At 47.7% G+C, this 25,012-nt stretch overlaps 1 protein-coding gene across 4 annotated transcripts in view; it reads left to right on the top strand.

Moving 5' to 3' along the window:
* The window catches only part of ZDHHC9 (zDHHC palmitoyltransferase 9), an 88,150-nt gene extending 64,383 nt beyond the window's left edge, over positions 1–23,767 (top strand). For all 4 annotated transcript variants that reach the window (XM_073598103.1, XM_073598104.1, XM_073598105.1 and 1 more), the window contains exons 6-10: positions 6,046–6,095; positions 8,973–9,074; positions 12,947–13,050; positions 21,640–21,721; positions 23,043–23,767. In XM_073598103.1, the coding sequence (XP_073454204.1) occupies positions 6,046–6,095; positions 8,973–9,074; positions 12,947–13,050; positions 21,640–21,721; positions 23,043–23,177 (473 nt within the window). In that variant the 3' untranslated portion in view covers positions 23,178–23,767. The remainder of the gene's footprint in view (positions 1–6,045; positions 6,096–8,972; positions 9,075–12,946; positions 13,051–21,639; positions 21,722–23,042) is intronic.
* The last annotated feature ends 1,245 nt before the right edge of the window (positions 23,768–25,012 follow it).

Raw genomic sequence — 25,012 nt, 5'->3', positions numbered from 1 at the left:
GGGTATGCTGTGTTCCCAGGTGGGAATGTTGGGTATGCTGTGTTCCCAGGTGGGAATGTTGGGTATGCTGTGTTCCCAGGTGGGAATGTTGGGTATGCTGTGTTCCCAGGTGGGAATGTTGGGTATGCTGTGTTCCCAGGTGGGAATGTTGGGTATGCTGTGTTCCCAGGTGGGAATGTTGGGTATGCTGTGTTCCCAGGTGGGAATGTTGGGTATGCTGTGCTCCCAGGTGGGAATGTTGGGTATGCTGTGCTCCCAGGTGGGAATGTTGGGTATGCTGTGCTCCCAGGGGGGAATGTTGGGTATGCTGTGCACCCAGGGGGGAATGTTGGGTATGCTGTGCACCCAGGGGGGAATGTTGGGTATGCTGTGCACCCAGGGGGGAATGTTGGGTATGCTGTGCACCCAGGGGGGAATGTTGGGTATGCTGTGCACCCAGGGGGGAATGTTGGGTATGCTGTGCACCCAGGGGGGAATGTTGGGTATGCTGTGCACCCAGGGGGGAATGTTGGGTATGCTGTGCACCCAGGGGGGAATGTTGGGTATGCTGTGCACCCAGGGGGGAATGTTGGGTATGCTGTGCACCCAGGGGGGAATGCTGGGTATGCTGTGCACCCAGGGGGGAATGTTGGGTATGCTGTGCACCCAGGGGGGAATGTTGGGTATGCTGTGCACCCAGGGGGGAATGTTGGGTATGCTGTGTTCCCAGGTGGGAATGTTGGGTATGCTGTGTTCCCAGATGTGAATGTTGGGTGTGCTGTGTTCCCAGATGTGAATGTTGGGTGTGCTGTGCACCCAGGGGGGAATGTTGGGTATGCTGTGTTCCCAGGTGGGAATGTTGGGTATGCTGTGTTCCCAGGTGGGAATGTTGGGTATGCTGTGTTCCCAGGTGGGAATGTTGGGTATGCTGTGCTCCCAGGGGGGAATGTTGGGTATGCTGTGCTCCCAGGGGGGAATGTTGGGTATGCTGTGCACCCAGGGGGGAATGTTGGGTATGCTGTGCACCCAGGGGGAATGCTGGGTATGCTGTGCACCCAGGGGGGAATGCTGGGTATGCTGTGCACCCAGGGGGGAATGTTGGGTATGCTGTGCACCCAGGGGGGAATGTTGGGTATGCTGTGCACCCAGGGGGGAATGTTGGGTATGCTGTGCACCCAGGGGGGAATGTTGGGTATGCTGTGTTCCCAGGTGGGAATGTTGGGTATGCTGTGTTCCCAGATGTGAATGTTGGGTGTGCTGTGTTCCCAGATGTGAATGTTGGGTGTGCTGTGCACCCAGGGGGGAATGTTGGGTATGCTGTGTTCCCAGGTGGGAATGTTGGGTATGCTGTGTTCCCAGGTGGGAATGTTGGGTATGCTGTGTTCCCAGGTGGGAATGTTGGGTATGCTGTGCTCCCAGGTGGGAATGTTGGGTATGCTGTGCTCCCAGGGGGGAATGTTGGGTATGCTGTGCACCCAGGGGGGAATGTTGGGTATGCTGTGCACCCAGGGGGGAATGTTGGGTATGCTGTGCACCCAGGGGGGAATGTTGGGTATGCTGTGCACCCAGGGGGGAATGTTGGGTATGCTGTGCACCCAGGGGGGAATGTTGGGTATGCTGTGTTCCCAGGTGGGAATGTTGGGTATGCTGTGTTTCCAGGTGGGAATGTTGGGTATGCTGTGTTTCCAGGTGGGAATGTTGGGTATGCTGTGCTCCCAGGTGAGAATGTTCAGTATGCTGTGTTCCCAGGTGGGAATGTTGGGTATGCTGTGCTCCCCAGGGGGGAATGTTGGGTATGCTGTGCACCCAGGGGGGAATGTTGGGTATGCTTTGCACCCAGGGGGGAATGTTGGGTATGCTGTGTTCCCAGGTGGGAATGTTGGGTATGCTGTGTTCCCAGGTGGGAATGTTGGGTATGCTGTGTTTCCAGGTGGGAATGTTGGGTATGCTGTGCTCCCAGGTGGGAATGTTGGGTATGCTGTGCACCCAGGGGGGAATGTTGGGTATGCTGTGCACCCAGGGGGGAATGTTGGGTATGCTGTGCACCCAGGGGGGAATGTTGGGTATGCTGTGCACCCAGGGGGGAATGTTGGGTATGCTGTGCACCCAGGGGGGAATGTTGGGTATGCTGTGCACCCAGGGGGGAATGTTGGGTATGCTGTGCACCCAGGGGGGAATGTTGGGTATGCTGTGCACCCAGGGGGGAATGTTGGGTATGCTGTGCACCCAGGGGGGAATGTTGGGTATGCTGTGCACCCAGGGGGGAATGTTGGGTATGCTGTGCACCCAGGGGGGAATGTTGGGTATGCTGTGCTCCCAGGTGGGAATGTTGGGTATGCTGTGTTCCCAGATGTGAATGTTGGGTGTGCTGTGTTCCCAGATGTGAATGTTGGGTGTGCTGTGCACCCAGGGGGGAATGTTGGGTATGCTGTGTTCCCAGGTGGGAATGTTGGGTATGCTGTGTTCCCAGGTGGGAATGTTGGGTATGCTGTGTTACCAGGTGGGAATGTTGGGTATGCTGTGCTCCCAGGTGGGAATGTTGGGTATGCTGTGCTCCCAGGGGGGAATGTTGGGTATGCTGTGCACCCAGGGGGGAATGTTGGGTATGCTGTGCACCCAGGGGGAATGTTGGGTATGCTGTGCACCCAGGGGGGAATGTTGGGTATGCTGTGCACCCAGGGGGGAATGTTGGGTATGCTGTGCACCCAGGGGGGAATGTTGGGTATGCTGTGTTCCCAGGTGGGAATGTTGGGTATGCTGTGCTCCCTGGTGGGAATGTTGGGTATGCGGTGCTCCCAGGTGGGAATGTTGGGTATGCTGTGTTCCCAGGTGGGAATGTTGGGTATGCTGTGTTCCCAGGTGGGAATGTTGGGTATGCTGTGTTCCCAGGTGGGAATGTTGGGTATGCTGTGTTCCCAGGTGGGAATGTTGGGTATGCTGTGTTCCCAGGTGGGAATGTTGGGTATGCTGTGTTCCCAGGTGGGAATGTTGGGTATGCTGTGTTCCCAGGTGGGAATGTTGGGTATGCTGTGTTCCCAGGTGGGAATGTTGGGTATGCTGTGTTCCCAGGTGGGAATGTTGGGTATGCTGTGCACCCAGGGGGGAATGTTGGGTATGCTGTGCACCCAGGGGGGAATGTTGGGTATGCTGTGCACCCAGGGGGGAATGTTGGGTATGCTGTGCACCCAGGGGGGAATGTTGGGTATGCTGTGCACCCAGGGGGGAATGTTGGGTATGCTGTGCACCCAGGGGGGAATGTTGGGTATGCTGTGCTCCCAGGTGGGAATGTTGGGTATGCTGTGTTCCCAGATGTGAATGTTGGGTGTGCTGTGTTCCCAGATGTGAATGTTGGGTGTGCTGTGCACCCAGGGGGGAATGTTGGGTATGCTGTGTTCCCAGGTGGGAATGTTGGGTATGCTGTGTTCCCAGGTGGGAATGTTGGGTATGCTGTGTTACCAGGTGGGAATGTTGGGTATGCTGTGCTCCCAGGTGGGAATGTTGGGTATGCTGTGCTCCCAGGGGGGAATGTTGGGTATGCTGTGCACCCAGGGGGGAATGTTGGGTATGCTGTGCACCCAGGGGGAATGTTGGGTATGCTGTGCACCCAGGGGGGAATGTTGGGTATGCTGTGCACCCAGGGGGGAATGTTGGGTATGCTGTGCACCCAGGGGGGAATGTTGGGTATGCTGTGTTCCCAGGTGGGAATGTTGGGTATGCTGTGCTCCCTGGTGGGAATGTTGGGTATGCGGTGCTCCCAGGTGGGAATGTTGGGTATGCTGTGTTCCCAGGTGGGAATGTTGGGTATGCTGTGTTCCCAGGTGGGAATGTTGGGTATGCTGTGTTCCCAGGTGGGAATGTTGGGTATGCTGTGTTCCCAGGTGGGAATGTTGGGTATGCTGTGTTCCCAGGTGGGAATGTTGGGTATGCTGTGTTCCCAGGTGGGAATGTTGGGTATGCTGTGTTCCCAGGTGGGAATGTTGGGTATGCTGTGTTCCCAGGTGGGAATGTTGGGTATGCTGTGTTCCCAGGTGGGAATGTTGGGTATGCTGTGTTCCCAGGTGGGAATGTTGGGTATGCTGTGTTCCCAGGTGGGAATGTTGGGTATGCTGTGTTCCCAGGTGGGAATGTTGGGTATGCTGTGTTCCCAGGTGGGAATGTTGGGTATGCTGTGTTCCCAGGTGGGAATGTTGGGTATGCTGTGTTCCCAGGTGGGAATGTTGGGTATGCTGTGCTCCCAGGTGGGAATGTTGGGTATGCTGTGCACCCAGGGGGGAATGTTGGGTATGCTGTGCACCCAGGGGGGAATGTTGGGTATGCTGTGCACCCAGGGGGGAATGTTGGGTATGCTGTGCACCCAGGGGGGAATGTTGGGTATGCTGTGCACCCAGGGGGGAATGTTGGGTATGCTGTGCACCCAGGGGGGAATGTTGGGTATGCTGTGCACCCAGGGGGGAATGTTGGGTATGCTGTGCACCCAGGGGGGAATGTTGGGTATGCTGTGCACCCAGGGGGGAATGTTGGGTATGCTGTGCACCCAGGGGGGAATGTTGGGTATGCTGTGCACCCAGGGGGGAATGTTGGGTATGCTGTGCACCCAGGGGGGAATGTTGGGTATGCTGTGCACCCAGGGGGGAATGTTGGGTATGCTGTGCACCCAGGGGGGAATGTTGGGTATGCTGTGCACCCAGGGGGGAATGTTGGGTATGCTGTGCACCCAGGGGGGAATGTTGGGTATGCTGTGCACCCAGGGGGGAATGTTGGGTATGCTGTGCACCCAGGGGGGAATGTTGGGTATGCTGTGCTCCCAGGGGGGAATGTTGGGTATGCTGTGCTCCCAGGTGGGATTGTTGGGTATGCTGTGCTCCCAGGTGGGATTGTTGGGTATGCTGTGCTCCCAGGTGGGATTGTTGGGTATGCTGTGCTCCCAGGTGGGATTGTTGGGTATGCTGTGCTCCCAGGTGGGATTGTTGGGTATGCTGTGCTCCCAGGTGGGATTGTTGGGTATGCTGTGCTCCCAGGTGGGATTGTTGGGTATGCTGTGCTCCCAGGTGGGATTGTTGGGTATGCTGTGCTCCCAGGTGGGATTGTTGGGTATGCTGTGCTCCCAGGTGGGATTGTTGGGTATGCTGTGCTCCCAGGTGGGATTGTTGGGTATGCTGTGTTCCCAGATGGGAATGTTGGGCATACATGCTGTCTGTGCCCCTGTTGGGGAGATTTCCCCTCTTGTTTACCCATTGTCCCCAGAACAGAAATAGAGGGGAAATATTCCAATGAGGACACTAGCTCTGGTGACAACCTGGCATTTCCCTCACTTTGCAGGGATTTGCCCTCACTTTCTGTTGTGACTATGGGACAGGAAATAAAGGGAAATCTCCCTAATGAGACACCGGTGATGGGAGGGGGGGACGAAAAAAATCTGTTAGTCCACACCCCCCCCCCTTATGCTATCCAAAATGGGGAAAAAATGCCTTTCGTTCTGCTTTAAATGGGCTTCCTAATTTACCACAGCAGACAAAAAGTTGCTCCTAAAGAGAAGCTTCGCTCCCTCCTCTTTGCGCTACCAATACTGTGCGCGCTCCGATATACTAAAGGGCTCCGCCTGGCCAGCGGGTCCTGACAATGCCCTTTTGGTACATCTGCCCACCCGCAGGATATTTTACTGCAAAGGTGGCAAAATTTTGGGACCGCTGTGCAAACCCATCTTTGCTGTGTGGGGAAACTCTCATGTGTGCAGATGTGTTGCGGGACCGTCGGCACGGAAAAGCCCCGCTAGACATCTGTGCATCTGCACAAGGGGCAGGAGGGGCACAAGGGGTACAAGGGGGGCCCGGGCATTATTCTCACTTAGGCGAGAAATGTGGAAGGTGTTGCTTTGCAGGCTTCATTTTTAAATCTGACCAGAGCAAACCTTTATCTACCTGAAGGTGCATTATCCATTAGAGGTGGGGTTGGTCTTCAGTTCATTGAGTGAAATAGGTCCTTTTTAGATCTGTATCTTCAAGAGATGATTTGGTTTTATAATCCTCCTTTTTATATGTCATTTTTTTTTTCCCCCTCTTTTTTTAGATTCCTTAAATGTCGGCTTCCTGAACACGCTGAAAGAAAGTCCGGGAACATATCCTTCTACTGATAAAATATAGTCCGAGGTGCAGGGCCCAGTACTACCTATAAAGTGTATCTAGAGCTTTTTTATTTATTTTTTTACGTTTTGGAAGGACTGTGGGGAGGTTAGACCCTCTGTCAGGCTTTTATTGCTTTCTGTATTTCCCCTGGAGAGGTTCACCCTCCACGCCAGCAGCCTTGGGCACCATTGCCCAGCATGTAGACAAGGCAGTTTGTCTCGTTTCCATTGGTTTTAGTTCAGCCCAACCTGCTCCGGTGCAGCGTGATGTGGTACATTGCCTCGCAACGCACTGCACAAAAAATTGCAACATTTTATTTTTATTTATTTTTTCAGAAAAAAAATAATTGTTGGCATTCCCAGGTGCTGTAACGCAACGCAGAGCGCTGCAGTGCATAGAAATGCATAGGAGTTTAACCCGGGGCAATTTTTCATGCACAGAAAAAAATGCAAACTATATATATATATATTTTTTTTTTTAAGGAAAAAGGACACAAATTTTATTTTTGTGGAAGCAAACACATTATTCTACCCAGTCTTTGGGTTGCATTGACTAAATGGATGCCAAACATATCAAGTCTTAAACTTCCGTGTTGCTTGTGGAATCAAAAAATTTATGGTACTGAAAACTCCCCATAAGGCGATGCTTTAAAATGGAATTAGGGAATTGATGGTCAGCGCAGAGGGGTGCTGCGGACATTTATACAGGTACACTGCGTGCCACGTCCCTGAATATCAGAATGTGTTTAAAAATGGAGAAAGAAAAACATTGGGACTTTTTTGGCACTATATACTACGAGTAAGTGTTTTTTTTTTTAAATATCAATTTATTGAAAAGTATTTAAAAACAGGTGTAGAGATGTATTTAAATGCATACCATACTTATAGCCAGGGAGGATTTGATTAAAATCACTAGTAAAAAAAATTGATTTAAATCATAATTTTGAAAGAGCAACTATCTTCTCTGACCCCACTGTTGGCTCCTCCTCTGACCCCGCTGTTGGCTCCTCCTCTGACCCCGCTGTTGGCTCCTCCTCTGACCCCGCTGTTGGCTCCTCCTCTGACCCCGCTGTTGGCTCCTCCTCTGACCCCGCTGTTGGCTCCTCCTCTGACCCCGCTGTTGGCTCCTCCTCTGACCCCGCTGTTGGCTCCTCCTCTGTCCCCGCTGTTGGCTCCTCCTCTGTCCCCGCTGTTGGCTCCTCCTCTGTCCCCGCTGTTGGCTCCTCCTCTGTCCCCGCTGTTGGCTCCTCCTCTGTCCCCGCTGTTGGCTCCTCCTCTGTCCCCGCTGTTGGCTCCTCCTCTGACCCCGCTGTTGGCTCCTCCTCTGACCCCGCTGTTGGCTCCTCCTCTCTCCCCGCTGTTGGCTCCTCCTCTCTCCCCGCTGTTGGCTCCTCCTCTCTCCCCGCTGTTGGCTCCTCCTCTCTCCCCGCTGTTGGCTCCTCCTCTGTCCCCGCTGTTGGCTCCTCCTCTGTCCCCGCTGTTGGCTCCTCCTCTGTCCCCGCTGTTGGCTCCTCCTCTGTCCCCGCTGTTGGCTCCTCCGCTGACCCCGCTGTTGGCTCCTCCTCTGACCCCGCTGTTGGCTCCTCCTCTGTCCCCGCTGTTGGCTCCTCCTCTGTCCCCGCTGTTGGCTCCTCCTCTGTCCCCGCTGTTGGCTCCTCCTCTGACCCTGCTGTTGGCTCCTCCTCTGACCCTGCTGTTGGCTCCTCCTCTGACCCTGCTGTTGGCTCCTCCTCTGACCCCGCTGTTGGCTCCTCCTCTGACCCCGCTGTTGGCTCACCGACAGTCCCATTCACTTTATTGGGATGGGTGGTGATGCGGCAGTGACACAACAAGGGGAGGGACGTGGCGGCAGCTGGTGATTGGATGCCCGCTAACAGGCATTGCCATGATGGATCTTAAAATGACAGGTGCTCTTTAAATGTAAGGACTTCTTCTTGCTGGTAGTTAGAATCTTTGTTATTTGCAAACAAAATTAAGGTTTCCTATTTAGAATAATAAGCTGTCCAGTTTGTAAAACGATGATATCAGAACCGATTCAATCATACAGTTTGTAGTGTACATAGTTTTGCATAACAACGAGATAAAGGAATATTCCTGAACTTTGTTTTATCTCATGGTTACTGTGACATTGTGTGAATGCATCAATGCAGGGCATGTTATCTCAGCCTTGCATTCATTGAAAAAGTTTACCAAAAATGTAAATATTGCAGAATATACAGCCTCATGCTACATAACTAAGCTCCATTTCATGCTGAATAAACTAAATTATTGTAGCTTAAATAGAAAATTATCTTTAGATAGATTTTTACTCCAAATGCATTTTATTAAAATAAATTTGATAAAAAAAAAAAAAAATCGATTTTAAATCTGATTTAAATTAAAAAGAAAAGATTGATTAAAAAAAAAAAAAAAAAAAAAAAATCATTGATTTTTGTATCCACCCTGCTTATAACCTTAAAGAAAAAAAAATGTACAGATGCTTTAAAATCATTTACAGATCAACAGTTGGGAGTAAACTGTGTGTGTGTGTGTGTATATGTATATATATAATAAAAACTTTTCTTTTACATCTTTTTTTCTTATAGGTCCTAAAGTAAATAAAAAGTTTTATTATTATTATTAAAGTCCCATCATGACAGCTGGTCAAATTCAATTGAGGGCTCACTAAATTGATCTATTGGAGGATCTGTAGTTTAGGATTCTTATTCAGTTTAGTCTCATCAATAATTAAAATCGTTCATTAAACGATCATATTGATAGGTGTGTGTTCCCATCATTGGGTTGTGTCTCCTGCATGCGGCCCGGGCCGGTCTGTCTTCACGTTGGAATTACAGCTCAGATTTGTGTTGCGGCTCCTTAACTCCTCTGCACAGTCCTGGAAGTCTTCATCTGTTTCTTCACACTGTGGTCTGTGGTGGGATTAACCGGATTCCATACATTCCTGGTATCTCTGAACCAGACGACCAATGAAGATGTGAGTAAATGAAGGGGGGGCGGGGTTTATCATGTGAAGCTATCAATATCTAAAATCTGAATTCCAGGTTTTTATACACATTTTCAGCTTCAATCAATGCAACTCTGTATATACTATATCTGTGGGAACCTTCTAGAACAGAGGTCTCAAGTGCGGCCCTGTGCTTAGTTTTATCCAGCTTTTGGAGTATTATTTCACCTACTGTAAGCACTAGTGGGGCATAATTGCTCCCACTGATACCAATGATGGGACACTATTCCTCCCACTGATACCAATGATGGGACACTATTCCTCCCACTGACACCAATGATGGGGCACTATTCCTCCCACTGATATCAATGATGGGACACTATTCCTCCCACTGATATCAATGATGGGGCACTATTCCTCCCACTGATACCACTAATGTGACACTATTCCTCCCACTGATACCAATGATGGGACACTATTCCTCCCACTGATACCAATGATGGGACACTATTCCTACCACTGATACCAATGATGGGACACTATTCCTCCCACTGATACCAATGATGGGACACTATTCCTCCCACTGATACCAATGATGGGACACTATTCCTCCCACTGATACCAATGATGGGACACTATTCCTCCCACTGATACCAATGATGGGACACTATTCCTCCCACTGATATCAATGATGGGACACTATTCCTCCCACTGATACCAATGATGGGACACTATTCCTCCCACTGATATCAATGATGGGACACTATTCCTCCCACTGATACCAATGATGGGGCACTATTCCTCCCACTGATACCAATGATGGGGCACTATTCCTCCCACTGATACCAATGATGGGGCACTATTCCTCCCACTGATACCAATGATGGGACACTATTCCTCCCACTGATACCAATGATGGGACACTATTCCTCCCACTGATATCAATGATGGGACACTATTCCTCCCACTGATACCAATGATGGGGCACTATTCCTCCCACTGATACCAATGATGGGACACTATTCCTCCCACTGATACCAATGATGGGGCACTATTCCTCCCACTGATACCAATGATGGGGCACTATTCCTCCCACTGATACCAATGATGGGACACTATTCCTCCCACTGATACCAATGATGGGGCACTATTCCTCCCACTGATACCAATGATGGGGCACTATTCCTCCCACTGATACCAATGATGGGACACTATTCCTCCCACTGATATCAATGATGGGACACTATTCCTCCCACTGATACCAATGATGGGACACTATTCCTCCCACTGATATCAATGATGGGACACTATTCCTCCCACTGATACCAATGATGGGACACTATTCCTCCCACTGATACCAATGATGGGGCACTATTCCTCCCACTGATACCAATGATGGGGCACTATTCCTCCCACTGATACCAATGACGGGACACTGCTGGAGCAGGAGTCTCTAAATCTTCTAAACAAAGGCCAGTCTACTGTCCTTTAGTCTTTAGGGGGGGTGGTGGGCGGCAGAATGTGGGCAGCGGGAATAGAATCATTTCCTGGCATCAGTAGGAGTATACGGTGCCCCATCTTTGGTATTTGGGTGAAGAATAGTGGCCAATTGTTGAAGTCAGTGGGAAAAATAGCACCCCAGTGTCAGTGGCAGGAATTAGGCCCCATTTGTTTCATTGAGCAGAATAATGTCCCAAGGCCGGATAAAGTCAAGCAAAGGGCAGCAGTTTGGAGACTGCTCTAGAGGCTGGAAACACCATAGTATACACCCCTCCTACTACACCCCTACTACACCCCCCCCCCACTACACCCCTACTACAGTGATCTCCACTAGCTTCCAGGTCCCGTGCTGAGCGGCTGCATTGTGAACACAGGAGGTCAGAATCTGAGGAAGGGGTATTCTCTCCATGCAAAGCTTTTTCAGGTTGGGTGAAGTGGAGACGCAGGGTGGTGACATCACAAACTCCCCTTCATCCAATCAGAGAATGCTTCAAAGTGTTCTCTGAATGGCACCTGTGCTGAGCCAGCAAACTCCTGTGCCCTGTAAGTCACTTGGGCCCCGGAAACTAGTGGAGAGCAATGTAGTAGTGATGTTTTTATTTAACAAAAAAAAGAAAAAGAAATGCAGCTCCTTATATCCATTAGCTAACACTAATCAACTAATCTTGGCTATTTTTACTGACTTTTTTTCTTTTTAGATCTTCTTTTTTTTTTTTTTTTTTTTTTTTTTTTTTTTAAGCTATTTAAATGTTTTTGGTTCTTCTTTCTTTTTTTTTTTTTTTTTTTTTTTTTTTGTGTATTGCTTGCTTGTTGCATAACGAGGAAATTCTGAAAAATATGGAAATGCTAGATCATTTATGCAAATAATTTACTGTAATCTTCAAGTCATGTAATAAGCAGCAGCTACCGTACAGTTGGGAGCATCTCTGCTCTTCCTCACGCTGTCTAGCTTTGTGTAACATTCCGACATTCTACCCCACAGGTGTGTCCCATGCTTCCAATGGGTAGAAATTTATCTTGAACCTGTATGGGGTTAATCAATTCTGATGCGCTTTCAATGTAATGGGGGGGCATTGTTCCCAACGACCATCAATGTAATGGGGGGGGGCAGGCTTTCTTCCCACTGACCATCAATGTAATGGGGGACATTCTTCCCAATAACCATCAATGTAATGGGGGACATTCTTCCCACTGGCCATCAATGTAATGGGGGGCATTCTTCCCAACGACCATCAAGGTAATGGGGCACATTCTTCCCACTGGCCATCAATGTAATGGGGGACATTCTTCCCACTGACCATTAATGTAATGGGGGGCATTCTTCCCAACGACCATCAATGTATTGGGGGGCATTCTTCCCAATAACCATCAATGTATTGGGGGGCATTCTTCCCAATAACCATCAATGTAAGGGGGGGCATTCTTCCCACTGACCATTAATGTAGTGGGGGGCATTCTTCCCAACGACCATCAAGGTAATGGGGCACATTCTTCCCACTGGCCATCAATGTAATGGGGGACATTCTTCCCACTGGCCATCAATGTAATGGGGGACATTCTTCCCACTGGCCATCAATGTAATGGGGGACATTCTTCCCACTGGCCATCAATGTAATGGGGGGCATTCTTCCCACTGGTCATCAATGTAATGGGGGGCATTCTTCCCAACGACCATCAAGGTAATGGGGCACATTCTTCCCACTGGCCATCAATGGGGGACATTCTTCCTAACGACCATCAATGTAATGGGGGACATTCTTCCCGCTGGCCATCAATGTAATGGGGGACATTCTTCCCGCTGGCCATCAATGTAATGGGGGACATTCTTCCCACTGACCATCAATGTAATGGGGGACATTCTTCCCACTGGCCATCAATGTAATGGGGGACATTCTTCCCGCTGGCCATCAATGTAATGGAGGACATTCTTCCCACTGGCCATCAATGTAATGGAGGACATTCTTCCCAACGACCATCAATGTCATGGGACATTGTTCCCACTGACAACCAGTGTAATCATGGTTTTCTTCCCCCTGGCAATCCGTGTAATGGGGACATTAATCCCACTGCCCGTCAATGCTGTGGGGACATTCTTTCAACTGGCCATCATTGTAATTGGACATCAATAAAATGGGGGTTTTTCTCCCACAAACTAGCAATGTAATTGGGACGTTCTTTCCAACAACCATCAATGTAATGGGGGGGGGGCTTGTTCCCACTAATTTTCAGGAAATTTGTTAAGCAGGTTTCCTTAAGACTTCAACGTTTTTTCAAGGGTTCTTCTTGGGTTAGAAGGTTGAGAGCTCGTTGGTTACATCCATCAACCTGGTAGTAGTTGCCTTGTGTTCCATGTACAGTGGTAATTCTGTGATAACCATTCCTGTCTTCATCTTCTTCTGCAGATTAAAGGGTCTTGGACAGGTAAAAACCGTGTGCAGAACCCGTACAGTTATGGCAACCTTATGAAGAACTGCTGCGAAGTGTTGTGTGGTCCTGTTCAGCCCAGGTATGGCGGCAGCACTCTCATATTTGTTAATTTTACAGGGGGGAAGTAGGAGCACAGCATTGTAGAGCAGAATATAATGGCATTCAATCATTTTTAGATTTGTTTTTGGTCTTTCCTGAAAGTAGTTGTATACCTCAGACATGAAATATGAACAAATCATATCCCCTCTAGAGTTCTAACTTCAGCCTGTTCAATTTGGCTTTCACAAAAAAAAACTGGAAACTGGTTTCTATGCACAGCTGCTCCGGTTTTAGAAAATTAACCTCTGAACGTCCTTTTCTCTCTGCTGCTTCCTTCCTCTGCTATATGCATGAATCGCATTTGATGAGTTTTCCTGACACCAAGAGGAAAATGGTGACAGGGGAGGGACCTCCAGCAGATTTACAGCCTCAGCTCTGTTCCTGTGTGCTGTGTCAAGGGGGTGGGGTCTCTTCCCTCCAATCAGCTCTCAGAGCTCTCCTCACTGAGGTAACTTCAGCTGTCCGCCCCCTGCTTTTCAGAGCTGAGTAAATTCTGCACTTTGAATGTAGAGAAGAGAAGACTGCAGATAAACATGTACAACTGTAAGTGGATTTGTTTCATCTCTGTGTAACACCTGAGGCCGGTCACTTCACTGGTTGTATGGAGGGTTTACATCTACTTTTTAAACGTCGACAGTGGAAAAATAACTTAAGTTCCTAAAGCAGAATGCATGTTGTCTAAAAACGCTTGTCCGTGTCTGGACACTGCGGGTAATTTTTTTAATTCTCCAGTCTCAGCTGCAATGTTTTACTTCATCCAAGTGGTGAATCTGCAGCTCGGCCAATGCGGCGCCTTAGCAGCTGCCTGCCAAAAAAGTGGCACGCTAAAAACGCTGAGATAGAAAAGGCTGAGTCCTTCATTCTGAATGCAGCAGGGCCAAGGGAATTTCAAGTCACACTGAAAAAGATTCAAATCTAAGAAAAAAGGTACACTATGTGACGAAAAATAGGTGGACCCCTAACCATCACACCTACCATATGGCCAAAACTAGGTGGACCCCTAATTTAGTAGAAGCCCCTTTTGATGAGTCTTTTTGGGAAAGATGCAACAAGTTTTTCACACCTGGATTTGGGGATCCTCTGCCATTCCTCCTTGCAGATCCTCTCCAGTTCTGTCAGGGGGGATGGTAAACGTTGGTGGACGGCCATTTTTAGGTCTCTCCAGAGATGCTCAATTGGGTTTAAGTCAGGGCTCTGGCTGGGCCATTCAAGAACAGTCACGGAGTTGTTGTGAAGCCACTCCTTCGTTATTTTAGCTGTGTGCTTAGGGTCGTTGTCTTGCTGGAAGGTAAACCTTCGGCGCAGTCTGAGGTCCTGAGCACTCTGGAGAAGGTTTTCGTCCAGGATATCCCTGTACTTGGCCGCATTTATCTTTCCCTCGATTGCAACCAGTCGTCCTGTCCCTGCAGCTGAAAAACACCCCCACAGCATGATGCTGCCATCACCATGCTTCACTGTTGGGACTGTATTGGACAGGTGATGAGCAGTGCCTGGTTTTCTCCACACATACCGCTTAGAATGAAGGCCAAAAAGTTCTATCTTGGTCTCATCAGACCAGAGAATCTTATTTCTCACCATCTTGGAGTCCTTCAGGTGTTTTTTTAGCAAACTCCATGCAGGCTTTCATGTGTCTTGCACTGAGGAGAGGCTTCCGTCGGGCCACTCTGCCATAAAGCCCCGACTGGTGGAGGGCTGCAGTGATGGTTGACTTTCTACAACTTTCTCCCATCTCCCGACTGCATCTCTGGAGCTCAGCCACAGTGATCTCTGGGTTCTTCTTTACCTCTCTCACCAAGGCTCTTCTCCCCCCGATAGCTCAGTTTGGCTGGACGGCCAGCTCTAGGAAGGGTTCTGGTCGTCCCAAATGTCTTCCATTTAAGGATTATGGGGGCCACTGTGCTCTTAGGAACCTTAAGTGCAGCAGAAATTTTTTTGTGACCTTGGCCAGATCTGTGCCTTGCCACAATTCTGTCTCTGAGCTCTTCAGGCAGTTCCTTTGACCTCATGATTCTCATTTGCTCTGACATGCACTGTGAGCTGTAAGGTCTTATATAGACAGGTGTGTGGCTTTCCTAATCAAGTCCAACCAGTATAATCAAACACAGCTGGACTCAAATGAAGGTGTAGAACCATCTCAAGGATGATCAGAAGAAATGGACAGCACCGGAGTTATATATATGAGTGTTACAGCAAAGGGTCTGAATACTTAGGACCATGTGATATTTCAGTTTTTATTTTTTTTTAAAAACTGCAAAAATGTCAACAATTCTGTGTTTTTCTGTCCAATATGGGGTGCTGTGTGTACAATATGGGGGGCTGTGTGTACAATATGAGGTGCTGTGTGTACAATATGGGGTGCTGTGTGTACAATATGGGGTGCTGTGTGTACAATATGGGGGGCTGTGTGTACAATATGGGGTGCTGTGTGTACAATATGGGGGGCTGTGTACAATATGGGGGGCTGTGTGTACAATATGGAGTGCTGTGTGTCAATATGGGGGGGCTGTGTGTACAATATGAGGTGCTGTGTGTATAATATGGGGTGCTGTGTGTACAATATGAGGAGCTGTGTGTACAATATGGGGTGCTGTGTGTACATTAATGAGGGAAAAAATGAATACTTTCCGTCCCCACTGTATATGGCCAAAACTAGGTGGACCCCTAACTATCACACCTACCATATGAACAAAAATAGGTGGACCCCTAACCATCACACCTACTATATGGCCAAAAATAGGCAGACCCCTAATCTACTGTAGCCAAAAATAGGTGGATGCTTGATCATCCCACCTACTATATAGCCAAAAATGGGTGGATCCCTAACCGTCACGACTACTACATGGCCAAAAGTGGGTGAATCCCTACCCATCACACCTACTATATGGTTAAAAATAGGTGGACACTGGACACCAACCATCATACCTACTATATGGGCGAAAATAGGTGGACCCTTGATCTTTACCCAAAAATAGGTGGACCCCGACCATCACATCTACTGTAACCAAAAGTAGGTGGATCCTTCATCACACTTACTATAGCCAAAAATAGATTGACCCCTAAGCATCACATCTACTGTAGCCAAAAATAGGTAGACGCTTGATCAACACATCTACTATATAGCCTAAAGTAGGTGAATCCCTACCATCACACCTTCTATATGGTTAAAAATAGGCAGACCCCTAATCTACTGTAGCCAAAAATAGGTGGATGCTTGATCATCCCACCTACTATATAGCCAAAAATGGGTGGATCCCTAACCGTCACGACTACTACATGGCCAAAAGTGGGTGAATCCCTACCCATCACACCTACTATATGGTTAAAAATAGGTGGACACTGGACACCAACCATCATACCTCCTATATGGGCGAAAATAGGTGGACCCTTGATCTTTACCCAAAAATAGGTGGACCCCGACCATCACATCTACTGTAACCAAAAGTAGGTGGATCCTTCATCACACTTACTATAGCCAAAAATAGATTGACCCTTAAGCATCACATCTACTGTAGCCAAAAATAGGTAGACGCTTGATCAACACATCTACTATATAGCCTAAAGTAGGTGAATCCCTACCATCACACCTTCTATATGGTTAAAAATAGGTGGACCCCCACCATCATACCTACTGTATGGGCAAAAATGGGTGGACCCTTGATCTTTAACCAAAAAAAGGTGGACCCTGACCATTACATCTACTGTTGCTGAAAGTAGGTGCACTATTGCTCAAAAATAGGTAGCCCCTGACCATCACACTTATTATAGACAAAAATAGGTGGACCCTTTCATCACACCTACTATATGGCCAAAAATAGGTGAACCCCTAACCATCATGACCACCAACATGGCCAAAAGTAGGTGGATCCCCTACCCATCATACTTACTATATGGTCAAAAATAGGTGGACCTACACTATGGGATGCCTGCCTTTTACATCTATTATTCATCAATTGGGATGAATTAGAGCGGAGACACTGAGCCAGGCCTTCACGTCCAACATCAGTGTCGGACCTCACAAATGCTCTTCTGGAAGAAATATATATATATATATTATACACAGTCCTATACCCACTGTTTATCTAGAGGAAGGCAACAAAAACCAAAAAAAAGCATGATCCAATTTGTTCCAGCAGGGGAAAGTATTCCTTCCTGATCCCCCCGAGGGGCAATTGGATATTCCCTGGACAAACTTTACCTATAAATGTTAGTATTCAGTTATATTTTGTATATCTAGGAAAGAATCCAGGCCTTTTTTTTTTTTTTTTTTTAAACTACTGAGCTGGACAGAACCAGCTCTTGGAGTCTATTCCACATTTTCTTTCTTTCACTCTTAACGTGAAGAAACCTTTCCGTATTTGAAGGTTAAATCTATTTTCCTCCAGACGTTAAGAGTGCCCACTTGTGGTGGCCTTAAAGTTAATAATGCCACACCAAGTTCACTATATGGACCACTTATGTATTTATACATGGTGATCATGTTCCCCCTTAATCTCCTCTTCTCAAGAAAGAATTCAGATCTTCTAGTCCAGGGGTAGGCAACTTGGGGCTTCCAGCTGTGTTTCAGAACTACATGTCTCTGATTGTAATTGCCAGCCTTGCAATGCCTCATGGCATTGTAATGCCACAACAGCTGGAGGGCTACTGGTTGCCTACCTCTGCTCTAGTCTTTCCTCATAGCTGAGCTCCTCCATGCCTCTTATCAGTTTGTTTGCTCTTCTCTGCACTTTCTCCAGTTCCCCCGATATCCTTTTTTTGTGAACTGGTGCCCAAAACTGAACATCACACCTACTATATGGCCAAAACATGGGTGGACTCTTGACCATCACATTTACTTTATGGGTAAAAAATAAGTGGACCCCAACCCATCACACCTACTATTTGGCCAAAAATGTGTGGATCCCTAGCCATCCCACTTAATAGTTGGCCAGAAGTAGGTGGACCCCTATCCATCACACCTAATCTATGGCCAGAAGTAGGTGGACCCCTAACCATCACACCTAATCTATAGCTAGAAGTAGGTGGACCCCTGACCATCATTACTACTATATGGCCAAAAGTAGGTGGATCCCTACCCATCACACCCACTATATGATCAAAATAGGTGGACTGCAACCATCATACCTACTATATGGGCAACAATAGGTGGACCTCTAATCATCACACCTACTATATGGCCAGAAATAGGTTGATCCCTACCTATCACACCCACTATATGATCAAAATAGGTGGACTGCAACCATTATACCTACTATATGGGCAACAATAGGTGGACCCTTGATCATTACCCAAAAATAGATGGACCCCCACCATCAAACCTACTATATGGCCAAAAATAGGTGGACCCCTGATCGCCACACCTACTATATGGCCAAAAATAGGTGGACCCCTGATCACCACACCTACTATATGGCCAAAAATAGGTGGACCCCTGATCACCACACCTACTATATGGCCAAAAATAGGTGGACCCCTGATCACCACACCTACTATATGGCCAAAAATAGGTGGACCCCTGATCACCACACCTACTACAGCCAAAAATAGGTGGACCCCTCATCACACCTACTGTATGGACAAATATAGGTGGATCCCTAAATACTACACCTTAATTTATGGCCAGAAATAGGTGGATCCCTAATATCACACCCAATTTATGGCCAGATGTAGGTGGACCCCTAACCATCATTACTACTATATGATCAAAATAGGGGAACTGCAACCACCGTACCTACTACAATATGTGGACCCTTGATCATTACCCAAAAATAGATGAACCACCCACTATCACACCTACTATAGCCAAAAATAAGTGGACCCCTGATCACCACACCTACTATATGGCCAAAAATAGGTGGACCCCCCCAACATCACACCCAATATATGGCCAGAAATAGGTGAACCCCTAACCATCACACCTAATATATGGCCAGAAGTAAGTGGACCCCTAACCATCATTACTACTGTATGATCAAAATAGGTGGACTGCAACCATCATACCTACTATATGGCCAAGAATAGGTGGATCCTTGATCATTATCCATAAATAGGTGGACATGCCCCCCCCCCCCCCCCCCCACCACCACCACCATCACACCTACTAGCCAAAAATAGGTGGACCCCTGATTTTTGTTTTGTTTCGGGTTTTTTTTACGGAAATTTAAACTGCTGAAAACGTTTTTTCTCAAATACGTCAGGTGGTCAAAAATGTCACTGGCACCAAATAAGAATGGCACTTTCTAGTTTTAACTAACAATGGTTTTTGTAGCCCCCCCCCCCCCCCACCGCTGAGCGTGGTTCTCAGGTGTTGATCCCACGGCCTGCAGAGATTACCGGCACCCGTTCTTGTGTTCCTGGAATCCTGAGAATATTCGAAGTTTCACTTTAATGTGTAAATTGTTGCATCAGCTCTGCAACTTCAGATAACAGCAGTCTTGGTGGTTGCACTCCGGTATTGGATTGTCCTTACCGGCATTAAATCTCCGGGAATATAGGAGACACGCCTGGAACGCCTCCAGCTGTTCTTTCTGTAATCACCATCGTGGTTCATTAGCGGAAATTATTCTTGCTATCCAAATGACTATGCTGACTCAGTTTTTGAGAGAACTTTCTGATAACCCATCTTCAGAACGTTTACTAAAAGTGTTAGTAGACGGTCCTAAACCTGGCCTCCCCTTCAGTCTTGCACAGGTTGTACCGGCTCCTCTCCTGGACTGAAATGTCTTCCTCTGATTTCACTGCACACTGTGAGCTTCTCACCATGTGCATTAGAAGCTGCAGCGAGTTTTGATAGAGCGCCAACCTCCATTCCTGGCTGGAGAACGACCAGCATCTTCTAGCACTTTTCTCCCCAACCTTGACTGTCCCTGGCCCCCCACACCTCCTTTTCATTCATTGGATTTCAGTTCTTTTAGTCATTGAAGCTCAGCATCACATGTGGGGGTGTTTATCTAGGGTGGTCGGCATGTAAAACAGCCAGCCTAGGAACATCCACCCCTCCACACGGACACCCACCCACCAAGGCATTTTGGTATTTACAGAACTCCTCCCAAGGTCCAGTTTCAGGACTTGGGGCTCTTTAGGCCGGGTTCACACCATTGAGGACTGGATGAGGGTTCACTGCATCCAATTCGCAATAGCGGGAGATTCTGACCGGCTCTCTATGGAGAATTTGCACAGGAGACCTGTGTGCGTCTTTTGGTCTGTTTCAGGTCCGAATGCAGCCAAAAATTCAGGACGAAATTGGACCTGAAACGGTGAACCAGGACGCACCGGAGCCGCATGCTGTGATGGTGTGAACCTAGACTTGGAGCCTGGAGGTGTACTAAGGCGGTGGGGTTGTGATGTTTTCAGGAAGCTATATACACTCATAAGTATTGGGACACCTTCCTTTTACACACACGTGAACTTTAATGGCATCCCAGTCTTAGTCCGTAGGGTTCAATATTGAGTTGGCCCCACCCTTTGCAGCTATAACAGCTTCAACTCCTTCAACTCTTCTGGAAAGGCCGTCACAAGGTTTAGGAGGGTGTCTATGGGAGTGTTTGACCATTCTTCCAGAAGCCCATTTGTGAGGTCAGGGCACTAATGTTGGACGAGAAGGCCTGGCTCGCAGTCTCCGCTCTAATTCATCCCAAAGGTGTTCTATGGGGTTGAGGTCAGGTTCCTCCACCCCAAACTCGCTCATACATGTCTTTTATGGACCTTGCTTTGTGCACTGGCGCGCAGTCATGTTGGAACAGGAAGGAGCCGTCCTCAAACTGTTCCCACAAAGTTGGGAGCATGAAATTGTCCAAAAATATGCTGGCGCCTTAAGAGTTCCCTTCACTGGAACTAAGGTGCCAAGCCCAACCCCTAAAAAGCAACCCCCACACCATAATCCCCCCTCCACCAAATGATTTGGACCAGTGCACAAAGCAAGGTCCATAAAGACATGGATGAGCGAGTTTGGGGTGGAGGAACTTGACTGGCCTGCACAGAGTCCTGACCTCAACTCGATAGAACACCTTTGGGATGAATTGAAGCGGAGAATGCGAGCCAGGCCTCCTCGTCCAACATAAGGTAAGGCCTTGTTCTAAAAATCAAAGGGAGCTTTTATTTTTCTGTAACAGAGTTTTATATTGGTACATAGGGGATAGAAAAAAAGAGGGCGCACCAGCCTTGCGCATTATCCTTTTGATATATTTATTAGAAGAAAAAATATATTAAAAACTACTCCCAAAGATGGAAAGAAAACCACCTTGTGACAATCCGTCTACTGCTAGCAGTCTCCAGATCCTGAAGAGAGGATGTGCGAACCACTGCTGGCAGACGCGTTTCGAAAGATTACCTTCTTCCTCAGAGCCTACCTTTGGTACATAGGGGACCTGGAATTTTTTTCTGTATTAGTTGTTGCTAATTATATAGGAATGTGGTACTTATAGGTTGCATTGTCAAACCGGGTCCACTCTCCTTTTTTATACTTTGTTTATTCATGTGCGTTCTATTAAAGTGATGTCATAGTGTGTGTGGTATTTGCCTCTCTTACGGTGATATTGAGGATGATGAATGCCCCTCCGTTGTCTCTTTGTAGCGTGCTGGACAGACGAGGGATATTACAGGAGTCTCTAAGTCTTCCAGGACAGTCGGAAAACGGAGCCCCTCCACTAGATTCCGTAAGTTGGTCCAAAGTGTTAGAAATTCCAAACCGCCTCATAGAAATCTTATTGCTGAACGTTCTCTTGTCATTATGATGTCATATATATTTTCTGCTGATCTCAGATGAATGTATTCTGGAAATGGTTACATTACTTCTGTTCCATGTCCTCCATGTCCTCTTCATGCTGATGGTCTCCAACTGACCTTTTACTCTTCAACCCACCATATCCTCCTTCATACCCTATAATAGATTGTAAGCTCTTCCACCCACCGTATCCTCCTTCATACCCTATAATAGATTGTAAGCTCTTCCACCCACCGTATCCTCCTTTATACCCTAATAGATTGTAAGCTCTTCCACCCACCGTATCCTCCTTTATACCCTAATAGATTGTAAGCTCTTCCACCCACCGAATCCTCCTTTATACCCTAATAGATTGTAAGCTCTTCCACCCACCATATCCTCCTTTATACCCTAATAGATTGTAGGCTCTCCCACCCACCCACCGTGTCCTCCTTTATACCGTAAAAGATTGTAAGATCTTCCACCCACTGTGGCTCCTTTATTCCCTAATAGATTGTAAGCTCTTTCACCTCCCGCTGACACCTTGGCGGGGGTGGGGGCACTCCTCCCGCTGACACCTTGGCGGGGGTGGGGGCACTCCTCCCGCTGACACCTTGGCAGTGGGGGGGGGGGCACTCCTCCCGCTGACACCTTGGCAGTGGGGGGGGGGCACTCCTCCCGCTGACACCTTGGCAGTGGGGGGGGGCACTCCTCCCGCCGACACCTTGGCAGTGGGGGGAGGCACTCCTCCCGCCGACACCTTGGCAGGGGGGGGAGGCACTCCTCCCGCCGACACCTTGGCAGGGGGGGGGCACTCCTCCCGCTGACACCTTGGCAGGGGGGGGGGGCACTCCTCCCGCTGACACCTTGGCAGGGGGGGGGGGCACTCCTCCCGCTGACACCTTGGCGGTGGGGGGCACTCCTCCCGCTGACACCTTGGCGGTGGGGGGGCACTCCTCCCGCTGACACCTTGGCGGGGGGGGAGGGGGCACTCCTCCCGCTGACACCTTGGCAGGGGGGGGGCACTCCTCCCGCTGACACCTTGGCAGGGGGGGCACTCCTCCCGCTGACACCTTGGCAGGGGGGGGCACTCCTCCCGCTGACCACCAAACATGAGGCAATGTTTATTCTCACTGATGGTGGGTCTGGAACATTTTCTACCCCCCCACTGGCCACAATCTGGTCCCCTCCCCCCCCTAAAGTCTTAAGGACAGTAAACTGGTCCCTGTAATAGAACTTTTCTTTTAACCCCAAGTTGTCTTTATTGCCGGCAGGTGGCCGCCGTCCCGCTGATGCCCACAGAAGCTGAGCCGGCCGATGTTCCTGAGGGACCAGCGGATCCCAACGCTGTAGAAATGACTGTTCAAGTCCCCAAAGAGCCGAAAGGAAGTCCGGACACGGAAAAGTAGAAGCTCCTAAAGGATTTCTCTGTGAAAAAACAGTGAAAGTAGCCCGACGCGTTTTGTTGCAACGAGGGGAAAGCGGCAGGAGGCCCTACAGTTTGTTTTTTTTTTTTCTTTTTAGTATTTTTGCTTTTGTGTTCATTTATGGAGGTGATTTTGTCCTGTGAGATGAAGATTTATCCTTTATCAGTATATAAGAAGAGTGCTCAACGAAAACAGACTACAGGTGCTAGCCCCCAAAAAAAATAACGCCAATGACTCAACTCTGGAGAGTGCTACAAAAAAAAGCGAGAGGCCAGCCCTGCTGGGCCCCTAGTGTAGTGTCTTGGTTTTTTTTTTTCCTTTTGTTCGGGAGCTGGTTCTTCGGACTTCTATTTACACTCTTATTATGCATTTTCCCCCCGATCGACGGCGAGGAGCTTTGACAGTCTGTCCATTCCGACAACGCTTGCACTGCAGGAGGATAGAACTGGTCTGTCAGCCGGGGGAACGTCGTGTCATATAACTGGCACCTTAATCGAAAAAAAATATGCATCGCTTTTTATTTAAAATTGCCATGCCTAAAAAAAAAAAAAAAATAAAAAAAAAAATAAAAACACAACTAAGTGGCCGGAAGGACAAAAAATTTTTGGCCTGGAACTTTTTTTTTTCCTAGCATTTTCTCACGGATGTCAAAGCAAGTGTTCTAATGGTGACCATGTGTACTCGTCTTCTACAAGTCTATCTTCGGGCAAACCGTATTATTTGGACCTCCAAAGTTGCACCCCTACTACCCCGGCCCCCTACTACCCCAGCCCCCTACTACCCCGGCCCCCTACTACCCCGGCCCCCTACTACCCCGGCCCCCTACTACCCCAGCCCCCCACTTCATTTCCCATAATCCTGAAATAGATGTTTGTTCATGTGCCGTGGATCCATTTTATTCCATATTCAACCCATCCATTATCAAGATGTAGGTTTTTCGTGGTCTTGCAGATCTCTGTAGATAGAAGTTGGGCCGGTAGCACCCTGACGACCTTTTTTTATTTTTTTATTTTTCCCCTTTTTTGGGGCATTTTGGATCACCTTCATCTGAAGATCGGAAAAAAAGTATTGCTGCTCCAGTTTTTATATTCCCGTTTTAAGACTGTGTTAGGGTGTTTAAAAATTATTATTATTTTTTTTTTTTTTATAATTTATTGATTGTTCATAAAGTGTTTTTTCTATTTAATTCATTTTAATATGATTACCCAGTAGTTGTAGACTGGACCCTGAAAAAAAGTGTTGCTACATTGTATTGTTTGCACCTTTTTTTGATATATTTTTTTTTTTTCCTTCTTGGATTGAGAAATAAAGAATCATTTTTAATTTCGGGGAGAGTTAAAATTTCTCCCAGTAGTCCCGTATAAGAATATGGCTTGGTTCAGTTGAGTAAAAGTTGAGGTTTGTTTATTCCTTATTTTTTTCATTATTATTTTTTATTTTTTTGTAGGGATGGATAAACAGTCAAACTTGACTGAACTTGGTTCAGTTGAGTAAAAGTTGAGGTTTGTTTAATTTTTTTTTTATTATTATTATTTATTTGTTTGTTTTTTTTTGTGTTTTTTTTTTTTTGTAGGGATGGATAAACAGTCAAGCTTGACTGAACTTGGTTCAGTTGAGTAAAAGTCGAGGTTTATTTTTTTTTATTTATTTTTTTTATTTTTTGTAGGGATGGATAAACAGTTGAGCTTGACTGAACTTGGTGTGAAAAAATTGTAAAAATGTAATGTTGGTGGTACTTTTAATTCTATTTATTTTTTAACCCTGGCATGCTAGCTCATTTCGGTCTTATATGTATGTGGAAAGCCTTCAAGAATGTG

Source organism: Aquarana catesbeiana, linkage group LG09 (assembly GCF_042186555.1).
Source record: "Aquarana catesbeiana isolate 2022-GZ linkage group LG09, ASM4218655v1, whole genome shotgun sequence".
NCBI lineage: Eukaryota > Metazoa > Chordata > Amphibia > Anura > Ranidae > Aquarana > Aquarana catesbeiana.
Note: the sequence above shows the minus strand (reverse complement) of the source record. Positions and strands in the feature narration are given on the sequence as shown.